This window comes from Procambarus clarkii, chromosome 26 (assembly GCF_040958095.1).
Source record: "Procambarus clarkii isolate CNS0578487 chromosome 26, FALCON_Pclarkii_2.0, whole genome shotgun sequence".
Taxonomy (NCBI): domain Eukaryota; kingdom Metazoa; phylum Arthropoda; class Malacostraca; order Decapoda; family Cambaridae; genus Procambarus; species Procambarus clarkii.
Window position 1 is genome coordinate 46,046,949 of NC_091175.1, and position 18,580 is coordinate 46,065,528.

At 47.7% G+C, this 18,580-nt stretch overlaps 2 protein-coding genes across 2 annotated transcripts in view; one reads left to right on the forward strand and one right to left on the reverse strand.

Annotated features, from left to right (window-relative positions):
- LOC138368789 (uncharacterized) overlaps positions 1 to 2,756 on the reverse strand; it is a 4,086-nt gene extending 1,330 nt beyond the window's left edge. The window contains exons 1-2 of the mRNA XM_069331485.1: positions 2,697 to 2,756; positions 274 to 433 (exon numbers count right to left, since the gene is read on the reverse strand). Coding sequence (XP_069187586.1) covers positions 274 to 433; positions 2,697 to 2,741 — 205 coding nt within the window. The 5' untranslated portion in view covers positions 2,742 to 2,756. The remainder of the gene's footprint in view (positions 1 to 273; positions 434 to 2,696) is intronic.
- Positions 1 to 18,580, forward strand: part of LOC123752490 (tripartite motif-containing protein 5-like) — a 54,967-nt gene that overhangs the window by 10,520 nt on the left and 25,867 nt on the right. Inside the window, exon 3 of the mRNA XM_069331711.1 lies at positions 10,537 to 10,683. Within this exon, the coding sequence (XP_069187812.1) occupies positions 10,537 to 10,683 (147 nt within the window). The remainder of the gene's footprint in view (positions 1 to 10,536; positions 10,684 to 18,580) is intronic.

Genomic DNA, 18,580 nt, shown 5'->3' on the forward strand with positions numbered 1-18,580 from the left:
CTTTGAAAAATAGTTATTGAGTATAATTAGACAGACTTGTTGCTAGGCAGAGGAGTAATGAGATATATGGCAAATTTTGCAAAATATACAATGAAGGTACACAAACATTCATACCCAAACAAAGCAAAATGCTAGGTAAGAACAAAGCATTTGGCCCGTAGGAGAAAGGAGATACCCACAAGACTAGAATACAAGTCATTAACAAGCATGCAAGTATAATACATAATACATGCAGACATATATATAATCCAAAAAAATGTCAAATTTACGTACTTATTATTACATTACAAATATCCAAGGTTTTGAAGACACGTTTCCTCTTGCGCCCAACGAGTGAATACTGAGACCAGACCCCATAGGTCCCTATCCTCCTCATCATTCGTCTCACTGTGTCTCCACAGCTTGCACCGCCCATTTGAGACAGCGTCTGGACCTGTTAAAATAATGCATAAGCTGTAAGGTAATAGAGAATAATATATATCTTTCAATCTCAACATTAGATTTTCTAATTTCCAACTGTATTAAATAAATAGCATTAAAATATTTTCCTTCTTAACTATTACAAAAATCAACGAATTTGAGTAACTTTTGCTTTTGTTTTATTTGTACCTTAAACATAACACTGAACAATCAATTATGTGCCACCCCACCTTCCTTCATCTGCAAAAAAACTAATCAAAAGACATATGTACAAGGCTAAAAAAATTCAGCAACACTTACCATACTCAGGCTAAAAGAATTAAGCAACACTTACCATACTCTTTTTATATTCACTGTTAACTTTTAGCTCATGTGACAGACTTTCCACCTGCTCAACAGTTTCAAGTGGGGATGGAAGAATGTCTTCCAGGATTGGTATATCTCCATGTGTTTTTGACATATGGGTTTCCGTCATTTTGACAATATTCAGGAATTTTGCAAAAATAATGGCATTTACTATTTTTAAAAGATTATTAGCAAATTTACAGAAATGGTGCATTCGGAAGACAAAACCAATTTTTCACTTTTGACAATTGAGCACCTGCTACATCCAGATTCTAGGGAGGAAAGGAAGGACGATCTTACTGGATCCCATAGCCTCTCCGAGGCACAAACCAGGCTTTTACACAAACCCCCCCCCCCTGCACCCGAGCTTTTTAAAATAGTAAATGCCACTATTTTTGCAAAATTATTACGAGATCTATTATTCTAGAGAATAATGCATATAAATGCATATATGCATATAAATACAAAAGTAAATCAAATCTTATCCTTGTATAATATACAAGCTGATGTGAGATCCCTGTCTACAGGTGGACTGGAACTATTATCCAGTAGGCAGTCTACTGTATTTTATCAAACCGTTATTAGTATAATAGATCTCGTAATAATTTTGCAAAAATAATGGCATTTACTATTTTTAAAAGATTATTAGCAAATTTACAGAAATGGTGCATTCGGAAGACAAAACCAATTTTTCACTTTTGACAATTGAGCACCTGCTACATCCAGATTCTAGGGAGGAAAGGAAGGACGATCTTACTGGATCCCATAGCCTCTCCGAGGCACAAACCAGGCTTTTACACAAACCCCCCCCCCCCTGCACCCGAGCTTTTTAAAATAGTAAATGCCACTATTTTTGCAAAATTATTACGAGATCTATTATTCTAGAGAATAATGCATATAAATGCATATATGCATATAAATACAAAAGTAAATCAAATCTTATCCTTGTATAATATACAAGCTGATGTGAGATCCCTGTCTACAGGTGGACTGGAACTATTATCCAGTAGGCAGTCTACTGTATTTTATCAAACCGTTATTAGTATAATAGATCTCGTAATAATTTTGCAAAAATAATGGCATTTACTATTTTTAAAAGATTATTAGCAAATTTACAGAAATGGTGCATTCGGAAGACAAAACCAATTTTTCACTTTTGACAATTGAGCACCTGCTACATCCAGATTCTAGGGAGGAAAGGAAGGACGATCTTACTGGATCCCATAGCCTCTCCGAGGCACAAACCAGGCTTTTACACAAACCCCCCCCCCCCCTGCACCCGAGCTTTTTAAAATAGTAAATGCCACTATTTTTGCAAAATTATTACGAGATCTATTATTCTAGAGAATAATGCATATAAATGCATATATGCATATAAATACAAAAGTAAATCAAATCTTATCCTTGTATAATATACAAGCTGATGTGAGATCCCTGTCTACAGGTGGACTGGAACTATTATCCAGTAGGCAGTCTACTGTATTTTATCAAACCGTTATTAGTATAATAGATCTCGTAATAATTTTGCAAAAATAATGGCATTTACTATTTTTAAAAGATTATTAGCAAATTTACAGAAATGGTGCATTCGGAAGACAAAACCAATTTTTCACTTTTGACAATTGAGCACCTGCTACATCCAGATTCTAGGGAGGAAAGGAAGGACGATCTTACTGGATCCCATAGCCTCTCCGAGGCACAAACCAGGCTTTTACATAACCCCCCCCCTGCACCCGAGCTTTTTAAAATAGTAAATGCCATTATTTTTGCAAAATTATTACGAGATCTATTATACTAATAACGGTAAATAAATAATAAATAGTAAATAAATCAAAATCAGTTACATTATTTTATCTTATTCATAGCATAAATGTTCTCGAAGATTACTAAAAAGAAATTGAATTAGACTACAGCAAATTGGCAAACTTTACCTTGTATCTGTTTCCACCGAGTTTGTTTGGGGCGTTCTTCAACATATCAGCAATACTTGTCTCAACATCTCTTTCAGTTGCATTAGTGTGGGTGTTGATACAGGCTTCTGGAAATTTATAAGAATTAATTAATATATATAATTATAATTCACTTTGCTATTCCCCATTCCACAGTCCTCTCGTCCTTCCCACTTCCCTGTCCCCACATCATCCCCACTATTCCCACTTCCCTGTCCCATCGTCCTCCTTACCATTTTCCCCTCCCCTGTCCTTCTTCCTCCCCCACCATCTCCCATTCACCTGTCCCTTTGTCCTCCCCAGCATTCCCCTGTCCCCACCATCCCCAACTCCCCAGTCCCCTCGTCCTCCCCACCATTACCCTCTCCTCTGTCCCCTCGTCTTCCCCACCATACCCCCCTCTCGTCCTCCCCACCATTCCAAACTACCTCATCCGATGCATTCTATAATGGTCTGATGCTTCCATCAGAAAATTGGGAACATCAAATGATCTGATATTCCCATCACTGAAAAATAAGAACAGCTAAAAAAATGAAATGAAAAAAATAAAAAAATAAACTATACTCATGAAATGAACAGTATGGTAAACAACACAGCTCAATTTCAATGCAATGTCACACAAAATTATTAAATCGAAATGAAAATAAATTGAAATCTATGAAAATTCAAATTATCAATACAATCGGAAATATTGAAATAATATCGCAACATAATATAGTGTGGGTTGCTCTTACGTGCAACAGACGGTGCTGTTTTTCAAAAAAGGCATGGTTTTACCTGTCACAAGTGTGGCATCTATACTTATACTCACGAAATGAACGGTATGGTAAACAACATAGCTCAATTGCAATGCAATGTCACAATAACATTTAATAACAATAATAACAATAACATTTAAATATACTTTAAGATATAATCTAGAAGAAAATAAGAACATTGAAACGGTTCATGAACTCGATTTCAATAAAGGACACTATGGGGAACTTTGAAAAACAGTTAATGAGTATAATTAGACAGACTTGTTGCTAGGCAGAGGAGTAAATAATGAGATATATGGCAAATTTTGCAAAATATACGGCACACAAACATTCATACCCAAACAAAGCAAAATGCTAGGTAAGAACAAAGCAGTTGGCCCGTAGGGGCCAACTGCTTTAGAATTGCTTTTAAAACTTTAAAAAAATTCTAAAATTCTAAAAAATTCTAAACTTTAGAATTGCTTTTAAATACATAGGTCAAAAAGTTTTAAAAGTTTTAAAAGTTTTTTAAACCTCTCGTGTATCATGAGTGTGTTAAAGCATCAGATGGTGCATTCAGATGATGAATATTACCTAGTTCCTTCATCTGGGAAGAATGAACACATATTGGTGCATTCGGATGATAAAAACTAACTACTGTAGTTTAATTGATCAACAGACTGTATATCATATGCAGACTGTATGTGGATCTGCGGGCCACTCCAAACAACAGCCTGGTGGACCAAGCTCCACCAGGGCTAAAGCACAAAGTGATATAGATGTGATAGAGAAACTAGGTCAAATGGAGGAGTAGGTCTGTATATTAAACAGCACCTGACGTGCACAGAGCTACTAAACTCAATGTGGTGGTAGAGTGGTGGGGGGGGGGGAAACATTGCAGAAAAAAACAAAAATACAATTTGGTCAACAAAACAGCATTGTTTAAATAGAAGACATGGGTTGTCATTTTGGGGGTAAGGTAGGTTACATTGAGTTAATTAGTTAGTACTTAGTTTTTATCTTAAACTGGTTGGGAGAGGTACAGTGTTGCTGTGCTGGTGAAAGAACACCTAAAGGTAAATTAAATAATGATTGCGAATCCACAAGAAGTTGACATAATATCGCTAGAGATCTGCAATCAGGATGATAAACTTTCCTTAAAGAATTTGACAAACACTTGCTGATAGGACATGAAGTAAATGAAATGTATGTCAAGTTTTGTGAAATATATGATAAAAGCACAACAAAATTTGTACCAAAGGAGAGATGCAGAACTAGGAAAAGGGGTTTGTTCAACAGAAATTGCGAGAGGGCCTGAGACCCAAACACACACAAATGGAATCAATATATAGCAAGAGGCCAAACCCCCAAACATACAAGCGATGCAAAGATGCGAGAAACAGCAGCAGCATTAAGGAGAGGGACTTAAGGACCATAAATAAAGTGTGAAAATAAACTCGAGTAAATTTTTTTAACTACTCTCGACAGTGAAGAAAAACAAATATTCAGACGATTTGTGTTAGAATCATTAATCTTACACTTTCGGTCATATTCAACAACACAAATACATACACACACATTCTTGTTGCTGTAGCAAGTGAAGAATTACACACACAGATCACAATAACGTGATGCATCAAATGAACAAATCCACAAGGGCCGTGACGAGGATTCGAACCTGCGTCCGGGAGCATCCCAGACACTGCCTTAATCGACTGAGCTACAACAGGGTAAAAGGGTTGAAACCGAAGTTCTACTGAACTTACTGGATCCCATAGCCTCTCCGAGGCACAAACCAGGCTTTTACACAACCCCCCCCCCCCCTGCACCCGAGCTATGTCAACAGGCCGTTCTCCCTCTTCGCCCTTCCGAATGCACCATATCAGTAAATTTTTTAATAATCTTTTAAAAATAGTAAATGCCACTATTTTTGCAAAATTATTACGAGATCTATTATTCTATAGAATAATGCATATAAATGCATATATGCATATAAATACAAAACATAAATACAAAAGTAAATGTAAATAATTTTACCTTGCACCTAGATCCACCAAGCCTGTATGGCGCGCGTTTCAGTACTTCGGAAATCTAGAACTATCTTGAATCTCTAATCTGCAATGAAACAATACATATTATTGCACTTACCAAAACATGGATGAATGTAGAAAATACAGAACTATTAGCTGAATATCAAATAAATGGATTTAATCTATTTCACACAGATAGATATATTACACCGTGTATATTAGGTAATACCTAACATACACGCCTCCACACACACTACATTTGAAATGTAGTCTCAAAAAGACTACATTTCAACAGCAAAGATTACTCCATAAAAAAATAATTAAATTATTGACCAACATGAGAGAGGGTTAGCCAACATGAGGGTTGTGTTGATTGCCTGAAAATATTTAAATTGTGTAATGTATTGAATGGCATTTTTCAAGTTACAACATTTTTTAAATTACTGAACTAGGTTCTAGGCTTTGCTAGGCTTAATTCAATTATTACAGATAAGCCTAACCTAGCCTAGAACCCAGTGGGTTTTCTTCCTATTGGGGAGTGTTGTACATGCCTCGCCTCCACATACACACTAGCACAGCCAGGCCTCGCCTCCACATACACACTAGCACAGCCAGGCCTCGCCTCCACATACACCAGCACTGCCAGGCCTCGCCTCCACATACACACTAGCACAGCCAGGCCTCGCCTCCACATACACCAGCACTGCCAGGCCTCGCCTCCACATACACACTAGCACAGCCAGGCCTCGCCTCCACATACACACTAGCACAGCCAGGCCTCGCCTCCACATACACCAGCACTGCCAGGCCTCGCCTCCACATACTCACCAGCACAGCCAGGCCTCGCCTCCACATACACCAGCACTGCCAGGCCTCGCCTCGCCTCCACATACACCAGCACTGCCAGGCCTCGCCTCCACATTTAAACCAACCAAGCCCACAAATACGTTAACATGGACCAGCATTACACCGTCTAACATACTCTGTCAGATGTAACAACTAAATTTGTGAATTCAAGACCAAATCTATTGTATAACACAGTGTTAGTACGAGAAAAACATTACTTACATTCGAAGCCGTGTTTTAAAATGGCGGCGGTCTTGTACTGACGCTCCAAACTGTGTGTTCGTTTGCGTATGATGAACGTGTGACAATTTACTACAACAATTATTTAATTATTCTTATTCTTTATTTTAATATTTTTAGGGTACATGAAATTTCAAACTTATTTGCACACAATAATATAATTGCATTGTCATAACCTTTATATATTACGGAAAATACGATGACATGAACGAAGTCAAAGTGAAGTTGAAGTCAAAGTCATTCGCCGAACGTATTAGTCATTTTTTTTCATACATACATAGTTGATTTACAAACATAATGTTGGATTTATAGATAGAGCTAGTGCATACAATACCTGAAGCCACTATAGTAGGCCTATATAGCATTTCAGGCAACCGGGCAGTATATATGGACCCCTTACTCAAATCTCTGAATATGTTAGATATTAAGTCCCTGCACATACTCTCATGTGTATTTTATATATATAAAACGCTGCACTGTAATGTCAATCCTGACCTTAAAAGCTTCCTAGAAGGTTGTAACAGATCCCATGAGCACCACACCAGAAACAAATACCTATTTGATATTCCAAGAGTACGACTTAGTCAAACTAGAAATGCTTATTACAAATCAAGAGACCTCGAATGTGGAATGACCTTCCCAGTTATGTTAAAAACTGTACCTCTCCCAACCAGTTTAAGATAAATAAAGATAAATTTATAAGTTAAGAAAAATTCCACAAATCAACAACCCTGTTACTGACCCTGTATTTACCCAAGTCTTTCCTAAATCTAAACTTATCCAATTTATACCCATTGTTTCGTGTTCTATCTTGTGTTGACAATTTTAATACCCTATTAATATCCCCTTTGTTATATCTATTCAGGAAATTGTGGTTGATCTCGAACCCATTGATAATGTGACGACTTATACAGAATTTTGTAACTATATCATCAAGATTGTAACCAGCTTAGCTAAATGTAGTGTGGGGTTCAGTCCCTAAGCCCATATATGTGCCTCTCTAACCATTTAGGTTACAGGGCAAAAACATAAAAACAAAGGTAACTGCAGAAGGCCTATTGGCCCATACCAGGCAGCTCCTATCTATAACAGATAAACACTAAGTACTACCTAATTAACTCAATGTAACCTACCAACCTAACCCCCAAAATGTCAATCCATATCTTTTATTTTAAACAATGCTGTTTTGTTGACCAAATTGTATTTTTACTCTTTTTCTGTCATGTTTCTCCCACCCCTGTTTTTTCCCTTTTTTCTTATTTTTTCTCAACATAATTCATACTTTAATTATGCGGATCAGGACATCACCTGATCAAACACATCAAACATCGTTTGACCACCATCAAACACACACATTTCGTGTGTGTTTGACGCTCACTGATATGTACCAGCGTTGTTTTATATATGGTGCTATTCTATCTTACGCTTTGTTGCTCTTTTTTACCTACGGGCTCATAGAACATTCTATTGCGAAAACATTGGCACAAAAATGAATGACGTACATACAATAATAATGTCAGGACAGTGATATAATTATAAACTTTCAAAGCACTGTATCGCCCATGTGTCGTCTTGTCACCAATACTGGGTAACAGTTCCGCCACTTCCCACACTCTTGCGGGTGGGCAGCGACCATTATTCTACGTTTATATTCATATCACCGTGTTGGGAATTTCATTGCGAGTACATTGATACCAAAATTAACGCTGTAGGACAAGTGTGGAAGTGATAACAATCCCAAGAGTAAAAACATTTTGTTGCTCTTGGGCACTCACGGCGAGTCATCTACGTAGGTATTTATTGGGTGCTGGTATTCATATAACTTTTGGTGACCGTTTTTGCTGATTTTCTTCTAGAGAATGTTATTGCGAACACGTTGGTACCAAAATGAAATACATAGCTCGAGAACTAAGGTCAGGAGAGTAAAAAGAGTATACACATTTTTGTTTTGACGCTTAATTAAGGTTATTGTGAGTACTCATCGCCTGCCTAGAAACTGGAACTAGTAATTCCATCTATCATACATATCATACAAGAGGAGCCACACATCTATGGATCATCCAATAAAATCAGCAGACTTCTAGATGTTACTACTGCTCGGCTTAGACTCGGTTACAAGTATCTCTGGGAATTCTCATTATCTGCTGATGTAGACCTGACCAAATGTAAACTGTGTCAACAAAATTATTCGCACACCCTCCGTCACTATGTGATGGAGTGCGAAAAGATACATGAATTTAGAGACAATTCTATAACCAATGTTCCAGCGATGTGTCAATATTTCATTCAAAATGATCTGCTACCAGAAATTTTAGCCAAATATCCCCAGTTTGCTAACTGTAGATAACAACTAAGTGATTGTAACCTATCCACCGCTGCCCACTGGATGGGGGACGGTGTGCAGGACAAACATATAAATTTTGATACTAGCTCTCCACATATGTCAGTTGCTTAATTTAGAACCTGTACTTGAGGTCGATCTCGAACCCATTGTTGATGTGATGACTTATATTGAATTTTGTAACTAGCTCATCAAGATTGTAACTTGCTTAGCTAAATGAATTGTGGGGTTCAGTCCCTGAGCCCATTATGTGCCTCTGTAACCCTTTCCACAACCGCCCACAAGATGGGTATGGGGTGCATAATGGGGTGGGGTGTCTTGGCCAAACGTGCCACATCAAAACCACAAGTTGACATTGAATGTGAATTAACAATGAGACAAGTAAGATTTATACTAATACATTTATACTAACTCTGTTGAGCGTTGACCATTTATACATCAAATCTGTTGATGTGAGCACTTTAGTTTAGTCTGCCGTTTAAAGAAAAAAAGAGCATATCAATGGTATATCACAGAAAACGAATTTATCATAAACTCATGTATTTGTCTTATCATATTGAACTGCATTCATATTTTTAATATATAACAATATGAATATACAAATTTCTGTAAATCCCCTACCTTGTTGGAATCTGTGGAAATGAATGAGCAAATGTGCTGGCTGAAGGCGCTGAAGGAAACCACATTGGTTTCATTTTGGATACAAATGTCCATGGAAATTCAAAATGGAAACTAATTATATAGTTGAACCTGCAGAGACGAGTTTAAGAATCTGTGTTGAGAGTGATGGACACAGCCTTCACAATTATACTTCAGAGAATGTAAACATCTAAGAGTCATTAGAAATATGTGTAGAATAATAAACCCTACATTGTTTGAGTTAGGGAAAACACCATTTGTGATATATAGATACTATAGCTGTTCCTAAAGATTCACCCTTTTTTGCACCAGCAAGATAACATATAAGATTTTAAGAGTTGACGAATGTTAATATTCTTGTTTGATAAACTGTGAACTTGAGACATAGTTAATAAGAACATATTAACACAACAAAATGTTTTCAAAATCCTTAACACCACTTTCCAGCAACTTATATAATTTATATAAATTATTTTAGAGAATAATACATAAATTATATATTTAAACATGATATAGTGTTTAGTGGAATGTATAAGGAGTCAAATTGTGTTAAAAAGAGCAATTTTTAGAAAATTTGGAAAAATACTTTTTTCTGTTCAAATTATAACTAAATGGATTATAAAGGTTTCACTCAGCCAATATATATCATTCACAATTTATTAATGAATTTTACAAAAAAACACCATAAATTTTATATTTAAACATGTAAAAACTATTTGTTTTACATTTGGAAGAAAATAATTGTAGAAAAACAATTTATAATTAAACCTTTGTGTTTGGATTTTTTGAGTAAAAGTTTCTCAAAGGCTCTCCTGCACCATTCTCAATGCAAATCATTCCCACACCTATGGCAAGAGATAGGCGAACGTTGTGTAGATGATTTGTGTTTGCTGGGTGGAGATGATGACCACAGAGACAGGTGCCACAGCTGACCCCATACACCTGGGAGACTCAGCCTCCACCATTAATGTTTGTGTTGGTAATGACAGGTGCAGGAGACCATCAGGGAGGCCCTGGAGATAACGACCACGGAGACAGGTGCCACAGCTGACCCCGTACACCTGGGAGACTCAGCCTCCAGCATCATGGATAAAGTTCAGGAAATCACTTTAGAGATCCCCCAGAAGCAATTAACAGTAAGTTTTTTATTTTCTCTCATAGGTCATACCACAAGATATTGAGTTGAGTTTTGAGGAGAGGAAGCCTGTTGTTAGGTTTATCGGGGTTCCCCAAGGTCAACTACTGACTTTCCTTAACATACAATCCACAATAGTTGCCTAACTCCTGGATAAATATTTACTGGTTGGTGAACAGAGGCAACAGGTGAAAGGCAACAGGAAACATGTTAACCATTTCTGGCCTGCATGGTGATTGAACCCATGATCCTCTATTGAACCCGCGATCCTGGCCCCCTCACAGAGGCGCAGAGAGCGGGAGACACTCCACCAACCTTTCCAAAAAAGTATACCTGGTTGATACCTGGTTGATGGGGTTCTGGGAGTTGTTCTACTCCCCAAGCCCGGCCCGAAGCCAGGCTTAACTTGAGAGAGTTTGGACCACTAGGCTGTTGCTTGGAGCGGCCCGCAGGCCCACATATCCACCACAGCCCGGTTGATCTAGCACTCCTTAGGAGAAACAATCTAGTTTCCACTTGAAGATGTGTACGGTTGTTCCGGCAATATTTCTTGTGCTCGCTGGGAGGACGTTGAATCCAGTAAGAGAGCGAACCAAATCAGACCACTGCTGGGTACGAAGAAACTGAAGCCTTAAAATTGCCAACGAACTCCACAACAATGCCAGCACCAACCCCATGCCAGTAGAGGGATGAGGGGGGGGGGGGGCTGGAGCTACAGGTCCAGCACCAACCCCCTGCCAGTAGAGGGGGGCTGGAGCTACAGGTACAACACCAAACCCCTGCCAGTAGAAGGAGGGCTGGAGCTACAGGTCCAGCACCAACCCCCTGCCAGTAGAGGGGGGCTGGAGCAACAGGTACAACACCAACCCCCTGCCAGTAGAAGGGGGGATGAAACTACTGGTCCAGCACCAACTCCCACTGCCAGTAGAGAGGGGCTGGAGCTATAGGTCCAGCACCCACCCCCCTGCCAGTAGAAGGGGGCTGGAGCTACAGGTCCAGCACGAACACCCTGCCAGTAGAAGGGGGCTGGAGCTACAGGTCCAGCACGAACACCCTGCCAGTAGAGGGGGGGGGGCAGGAGCTATAGGTAAAGCACCAACCCCTGCCAGTAGAGGGGCCTGGAGCTACAGGTCCAGCACCAACCCCCTGCCAGTAGAGGGGGGGGGGCTGGAGCTACAGGTCCAGCACCAACCCACTGCCAGTAAAGGGGGCTGGAGCTACAGGTCCAGCACCAACCCACTGCCAGGAAAGGGTGGCTGGAGCTACAGGTCCAGCACCAACCCCCTGCCAGTAGAGGGGGGGCTGGAGCTACACATCCAGCACCAACCTCCTGCCAGTAGAGGGGGGCTGGAGCTACAGGTCCAGCACCAACCCACTGCCAGTAAAGGGGGGCTGGAGCTACAGGTCCAGCACCAACCCACTGCCAGTAAAGGGGGGCTGGAGCTACAGGTCCAGCACCAACCCCCTGCCAGTAGAGGGGGGGGGGCTGGAGCTACAGGTACAACTCCAACCCCCTGCCAGTAGAGGGGGGCTGGAGCTACTGGTCCAGCACCAACTCCCCCTGCCAGTAGGGGGGAGGGGGCTGGAGCTACTGGTCCAGCACCAACTCCCCCTGCCAGTAGAGGGGGGCTGGAGCTACAGGTCCAGCACCAACTCCCCCTGCCAGTAGAGGGGGGCTGGAGCTACTGGTCCAGCACCAACCTCCTGCCAGTAGAGGGGGGCTGGAGCTACAGGTCCAGCAGCATCCCCTGCAGTAGAGAGGGGGCTGGAGCAACAGGTCCAGCACCAACCCCCTGCCAGTAGAGGGGGGCTGGAGCTACAGGTCCAGCACCAACTCCCCCTGCCAGTAGAGTTGGGCTGGAGCAACAGGTCCAGCACCAACCCCCGGCCAGTAGAGGGGGACTGGAGCTACAGGTGCAGCACCAACCCCCTGCCAGTAGAGGGGGGCTGGAACTACAGGTCCAGCACCCACCCCTTGCCAGTAGTGTGGGGCTGGAGCTACAGGTCCAGCACCAACCCCCTGCCAATAGAGCAGGGCTGGAGCTACAAGTCCAACACCAACCCCCTGCCAGTAGAGGGGGCTAGAGCTACAGGTCCAGCACCAACCCTCTGCCAGTAGAGGGGGCTGGAGCTACAGATCCTGCACCAACCCCCTGCCAGTAGAGGGGGCTAGAGCTACAGGTCCAGCACCAACCCCCTGCCAGTAGAGGGGGCTGGAGCTACAGATCCAGCACCAACCCCCAGCCAGTAGAGGGGGGGGGGGGCCTGGAGCTACAGGTCCAGCACCAACCCCCTGCCAGTAGAGGGGGGGCTGGAGCTACACGTCAAGCACCAACCCCCCTCCCAGTAGAGGTGGGGTGGAGCTACAGGTCCAGCACCAACCCCCTGCCAGTAGAGGGGGGGCTGGAGCTACACGTCAAGCACCAACCCCCTCCCAGTAGAGGGGGTGGCTGGAGCTACAGGTTCAGCACCAACCCCCTGCCAGTAGAGGGGGGGCTGGAGCTACAGGTCCAGCACCAACCCCCTGCCAGTAGAGGTGGGGTGGAGCTACACGTCAAGCACCAACCCCCTGCCAGTAGAGGGGGGGGCTGGAGCTACAGATCCAGCACCAACCCCCTGCCAGTAGAGGGGGGGGGGGGGCTGGAGCTACTGGTCCAGCACCAACCCCCTGCCAGTAGAGGGAGGCTGGAGCTACAGGTCCAGCATGAACCCCCTGCCAGTAGAGGGGGGCTGGAGCTACTGGTCCAGTACTAACCCCCTGCCAGTAGAGGGGGGCTGGGGCTACAGGTCCAGCACCAACCCTCTTCCAGTAGGGGGGGCTGGAGCTACAGGTCCAGCACATACCCCATGCCAGTAGAGAGGGGTTGGAACTACTAGTCCTGCACCAACCCCTGCCAGTAGAGGAGGGCTGGAGCTACAGGTCCAGCACCAACCGTCTGCCAGTAGAGGGGGGCTGGAGCTACAGGTCCAGCACCAAACCCCTGCCAGTAGTGGAGGGCTGGAGCTTCAGGTCCAGCACCAACCCGCTGCCAGTAGAGTGGGGCTGGAGCTACAGGTCCAGCACCAAACCCCTGCCAGTAGAGGGAGCTGGAGCTACAGGTCCAGCACCAACCTCCTGGCAGTAGAGGGGGCTGGAGCTACAGGTCCAGCGCCAAACCCAAGCCAGTAGAGGAGTGCTTGAGCTAGAGGTCCAGCACCACCCCATCTGCCAGTAGAAGGGGGCTGGAGCTACAGGTCCAGCACCAACCACCTGCCAATAGAGGGAAGGCTGGAGCTACAGGTCCAGGGCCAACCCCTTGCCAGTAGAGGGGGCTGGAGCTACAGGTCCAGCACCAACCCCCTGCCAGTAGAGGGAAGGCTGGAGCTACAGGTCCAGGGCCAACCCTCTGCCAGTAAAGGGGGCTGGAGCTACAGGTCCAGAACCAACCCCCTGCCAGTTGAGGAGGGCTGGAGCTACAGGTCCAGCGCCATCCCCCTGCCAGTAGAGGTGGGCAGGAGCTACAGTTCCAGCACCTACCCCCCCCCCAGTAGAGGGGGGGGCTGGAGCTATAGGTCCAGCACCATCCCTCTTCCAGTAGAGGTGGGCTGGAGCTACAGGTCCAGCATCAACCCCCTGCCAGTAGAGGGGGGGCTGGAGCTACAGGTCCAGCACCAACCCCCTGCCAGTAGAGGTGGGGTGGAGCTACACGTCAAGCACCAACCCCCTCCCAGTAGAGGGGGGGGGGCTGGAGCTACAGATCCAGCACCAACCCCCTGCCAGTAGAGGGAGGCTGGAGCTACAGGTCCAGCATGAACCCTCTGCCAGAAGAGGGGGGCTGGAGCTACTGGTCCAGTACTAACCCCCTGCCAGTAGAGGGGGGCTGGAGCTACTGGTCCAGTACTAACCCCCTGCCAGTAGAGGGGGGCTGGAGCTACAGGTCCAGCACCAACCCTCTTCCAGTAGAAGGGGGCTGGAGCTACAGGTCCAGCACATACCCCATGCCAGTAGAGAGGGTTTGGAACTACTAGTCCTGCACCAACCCCTGCCAGTAGAGGAGGGCTGGAGCTACAGGTCCAGCACCAACCGTCTCCCAGTAGAGGGGGGCTGGAGCTACAGGTCCAGCACCAAACCCCTGCCAGTAGAGGAGGGCTGGAGCTTCAGGTCCAGCACCAACCCGCTGCCAGTAGAGGGGGGCTGGAGCTACAGGTCCAGCACCAAACCCCTGCCAGTAGAGGGAGCTGGAGCTACAGGTCCAGCACCAACCTCCTGGCAGTAGAGGGGGCTGGAGCTACAGGTCCAGCACCAACCCCCTGCCAGTAGAGGAGGGCTGGAGCTACAGGTCCAGCGCCAAACCCAAGCCAGTAGAGGAGTGCTTGAGCTACAGGTCCAGCACCACCCCATCTGCCAGTAGAGGGGGGGCTAGAGCTACAGGTCCAGCACCAACCACCTGCCAATTGAGGGAAGGCTGGAGCTACAGGTCCAGGGCCAACCCCTTGCCAGTAGAGGGGGCTGGAGCTACAGGTCCAGCACCAACCCCCTGTCAGTAGAGGGAAGGCTGGAGCTACAGGTCCAGGGCCAACCCTCTGCCAGGAAAGGGGGCTGGAGCTACAGGTCCAGAACCAACCCCCTGCCAGTTGAGGAGGGCTGGAGCTACAGGTCCAGCGCCAACCCCTGCTAGTAGAGGTGGGCAGGAGCTACAGGTCCAGCACCAACCCCCTGCCAGTAGAGGGGGGCAGGAGCTACAGGTCCAGCACCAACCCCCTGCAAGTAGAGGGGGGGCTGGAGCTACACGTCAAGCACCAACCCCCTCCAAGTAGAGGGGGGGGGGGCTGGAGATACAGGTCCAGCACTTACCCCCTGCCAGTAGAGGGGGGCTGGAGCTACAGGTCCAGCACCTACCCCCTGCCAGGAAAGGGGGGATGGAGCTACAGGTCCAGCACCAACCCACTGCCAGTAAAGGGGGGCTGGAGCTACAGGTCCAGCACCAACCCCCTGCCAGTAGAGGGGGGGGGGGTTGGAGCTACAGGTACAACTCCAACCCCCTGCCAGTAGAGGGGGGCTGGAGCTACTGGTCCAGCACCAACTCCCCCTGCCAGTAGGGGGGAGGGGGCTGGAGCTACTGGTCCAGCACCAACTCCCCCTGCCAGTAGAGGGGGGCTGGAGCTACAGGTCCAGCAGCATCCCCTGCCAGTAGAGAGGGGGCTGAAGCAACAGGTCCAGCACCAACCCCCTGCCAGTAGAGGGGGGCTGGAGCTACAGGTCCAGCACCAACTCCTCCTGCCAGTAGAGTTGGGCTGGAGCAACAGGTCCAGCACCAACCCCCGGCCAGTAGAGGGGGACTGGAGCTACAGGTGCAGCACCAACCCCCTGCCAGTAGAGGGTGGCTGGAACTACAGGTCCAGCACCCACCCCTTGCCAGTAGTGTGGGGCTGGAGCTACAGGTCCAGCACCAACCCTCTGCCAATAGAGCAGGGCTGGAGCTACAAGTCCAACACACACCCCCTGCCAGTAGAGGGGGCTAGAGCTACAGGTCCAGCACCAACCCTCTGCCAGTAGAGGGGGCTGGAGCTACAGATCCTGCACCAACCCCCTGCCAGTAGAGGGGGCTAGAGCTACAGGTCCAGCACCAACCCCCTGCCAGTAGAGGGGGCTGGAGCTACAGATCCAGCACCAACCCCCAGCCAGTAGAGGGGGGGGGGCTGGAGCTACAGGTCCAGCACCAACCCCCTGCCAGTAGAGGGGGGGCTGGAGCTACACGTCAAGCACCAACCCCCTCCCAGTAGAGGTGGGGTGGAGCTACAGGTCCAGCACCAACCCCCTGCCAGTAGAGGGGGGGGCTGGAGCTACACGTCAAGCACCAACCCCCTCACAGTAGAGGGGGGGGGGGTTGGAGCTACAGGTCCAGCACCAACCCCCTGCCAGTAGAGGGGGGGCTGGAGCTACAGGTCCAGCACCAACCCCCTGCCAGTAGAGGTGGGGTGGAGCTACACGTCAAGCACCAACCCCCTGCCAGTAGAGGGGGGGGGGGCTGGAGCTACAGATCCAGCACCAACCCCCTGCCAGTAGAGGGGGGGGGGCTGGAGCTACTGGTCCAGCACCAACCCCCTGCCAGTAGAGGGAGGCTGGAGCTACAGGTCCAGCACCAAACCCCTGCCAGTAGTGGAGGGCTGGAGCTTCAGGTCCAGCACCAACCCGCTGCCAGTAGAGGGGGGCTGGAGCTACAGGTCCAGCACCAAACCCCTGCCAGTAGAGGGAGCTGGAGCTACAGGTCCAGCACCAACCTCCTGGCAGTAGAGGGGGCTGGAGCTACAGGTCCAGCACCAACCCCCTGCCAGTAGAGGAGGGCTGGAGCTACAGGTCCAGCGCCTAACCCAAGCCAGTAGAGGAGTGCTTGAGCTACAGGTCCAGCACCACCCCATCTGCCAGTAGAGGGGGGCTGGAGCTACAGGTCCAGCACCAACCACCTGCCAATAGAGGGAAGGCTGGAGCTACAGGTCCAGGGCCAACCCCTTGCCAGTAGAGGGGGCTGGAGCTACAGGTCCAGCACCAACCCCCTGCCAGTAGAGGGAAGGCTGGAGCTACAGGTCCAGGGCCAACCCTCTGCCAGTAAAGGGGGCTGGAGCTACAGGTCCAGAACCAACCCCCTGCCAGTTGAGGAGGGCTGGAGCTACAGGTCCAGCGCCAACCCCCTGCCAGTAGAGGTGGGCAGGAGCTACAGTTCCAGCACCTACCCCCCCCCCCAGTAGAGGGGGGGCTGGAGCTATAGGTCCAGCACCATCGATCTTCCAGTAGAGGTGGGCTGGAGCTACAGGTCCAGCAACAACCCCCTGCCAGTAGAGGGGGGGCTGGAGCTACAGGTCCAGCACCAACCCCCTGCCAGTAGAGGTGGGGTGGAGCTACACGTCAAGCACCAACCCCCTCCCAGTAGAGGGGGGGGGCTGGAGCTACAGATCCAGCACCAACCCCCTGCCAGTAGAGGGAGGCTGGAGCTACAGGTCCAGCATGAACCCTCTGCCAGTAGAGGGGGGCTGGAGCTACTGGTCCAGTACTAACCCCCTGCCAGTAGAGGGGGGCTGGAGCTACAGGTCCAGCACCAACCCTCTTCCAGTAGAAGGGGGCTGGAGCTACAGGTCCAGCACATACCCCATGCCAGTAGAGAGGGTTTGGAACTACTAGTCCTGCACCAACCCCTGCCAGTAGAGGAGGGCTGGAGCTACAGGTCCAGCACCAACCGTCTCCCAGTAGAGGGGGGCTGGAGCTACAGGTCCAGCACCAAACCCCTGCCAGTAGAGGAGGGCTGGAGCTTCAGGTCCAGCACCAACCCGCTGCCAGTAGAGGGGGGCTGGAGCTACAGGTCCAGCACCAAACCCCTGCCAGTAGAGGGAGCTGGAGCTACAGGTCCAGCACCAACTTCCTGGCAGTAGAGGGGGCTGGAGCTACAGGTCCAGCACCAACCCCCTGCCAGTAGAGGAGGGCTGGAGCTACAGGTCCAGCGCCAAACCCAAGCCAGTAGAGGAGTGCTTGAGCTACAGGTCCAGCACCACCCCATCTGCCAGTAGAGGGGGGGCTGGAGCTACAGGTCCAGCACCAACCACCTGCCAATTGAGGGAAGGCTGGAGCTACAGGTCCAGGGCCAACCCCTTGCCAGTAGAGGGGGCTGGAGCTACAGGTCCAGCACCAACCCCCTGTCAGTAGAGGGAAGGCTGGAGCTACAGGTCCAGGGCCAACCCTCTGCCAGGAAAGGGGGCTGGAGCTACAGGTCCAGAACCAACCCCCTGCCAGTTGAGGAGGGCTGGAGCTACAGGTCCAGCGCCAACCCCTGCTAGTAGAGGTGGGCAGGAGCTACAGGTCCAGCACCAACCCCCTGCCAGTAGAGGGGGGCAGGAGCTACAGGTCCAGCACCAACCCCCTGCAAGTA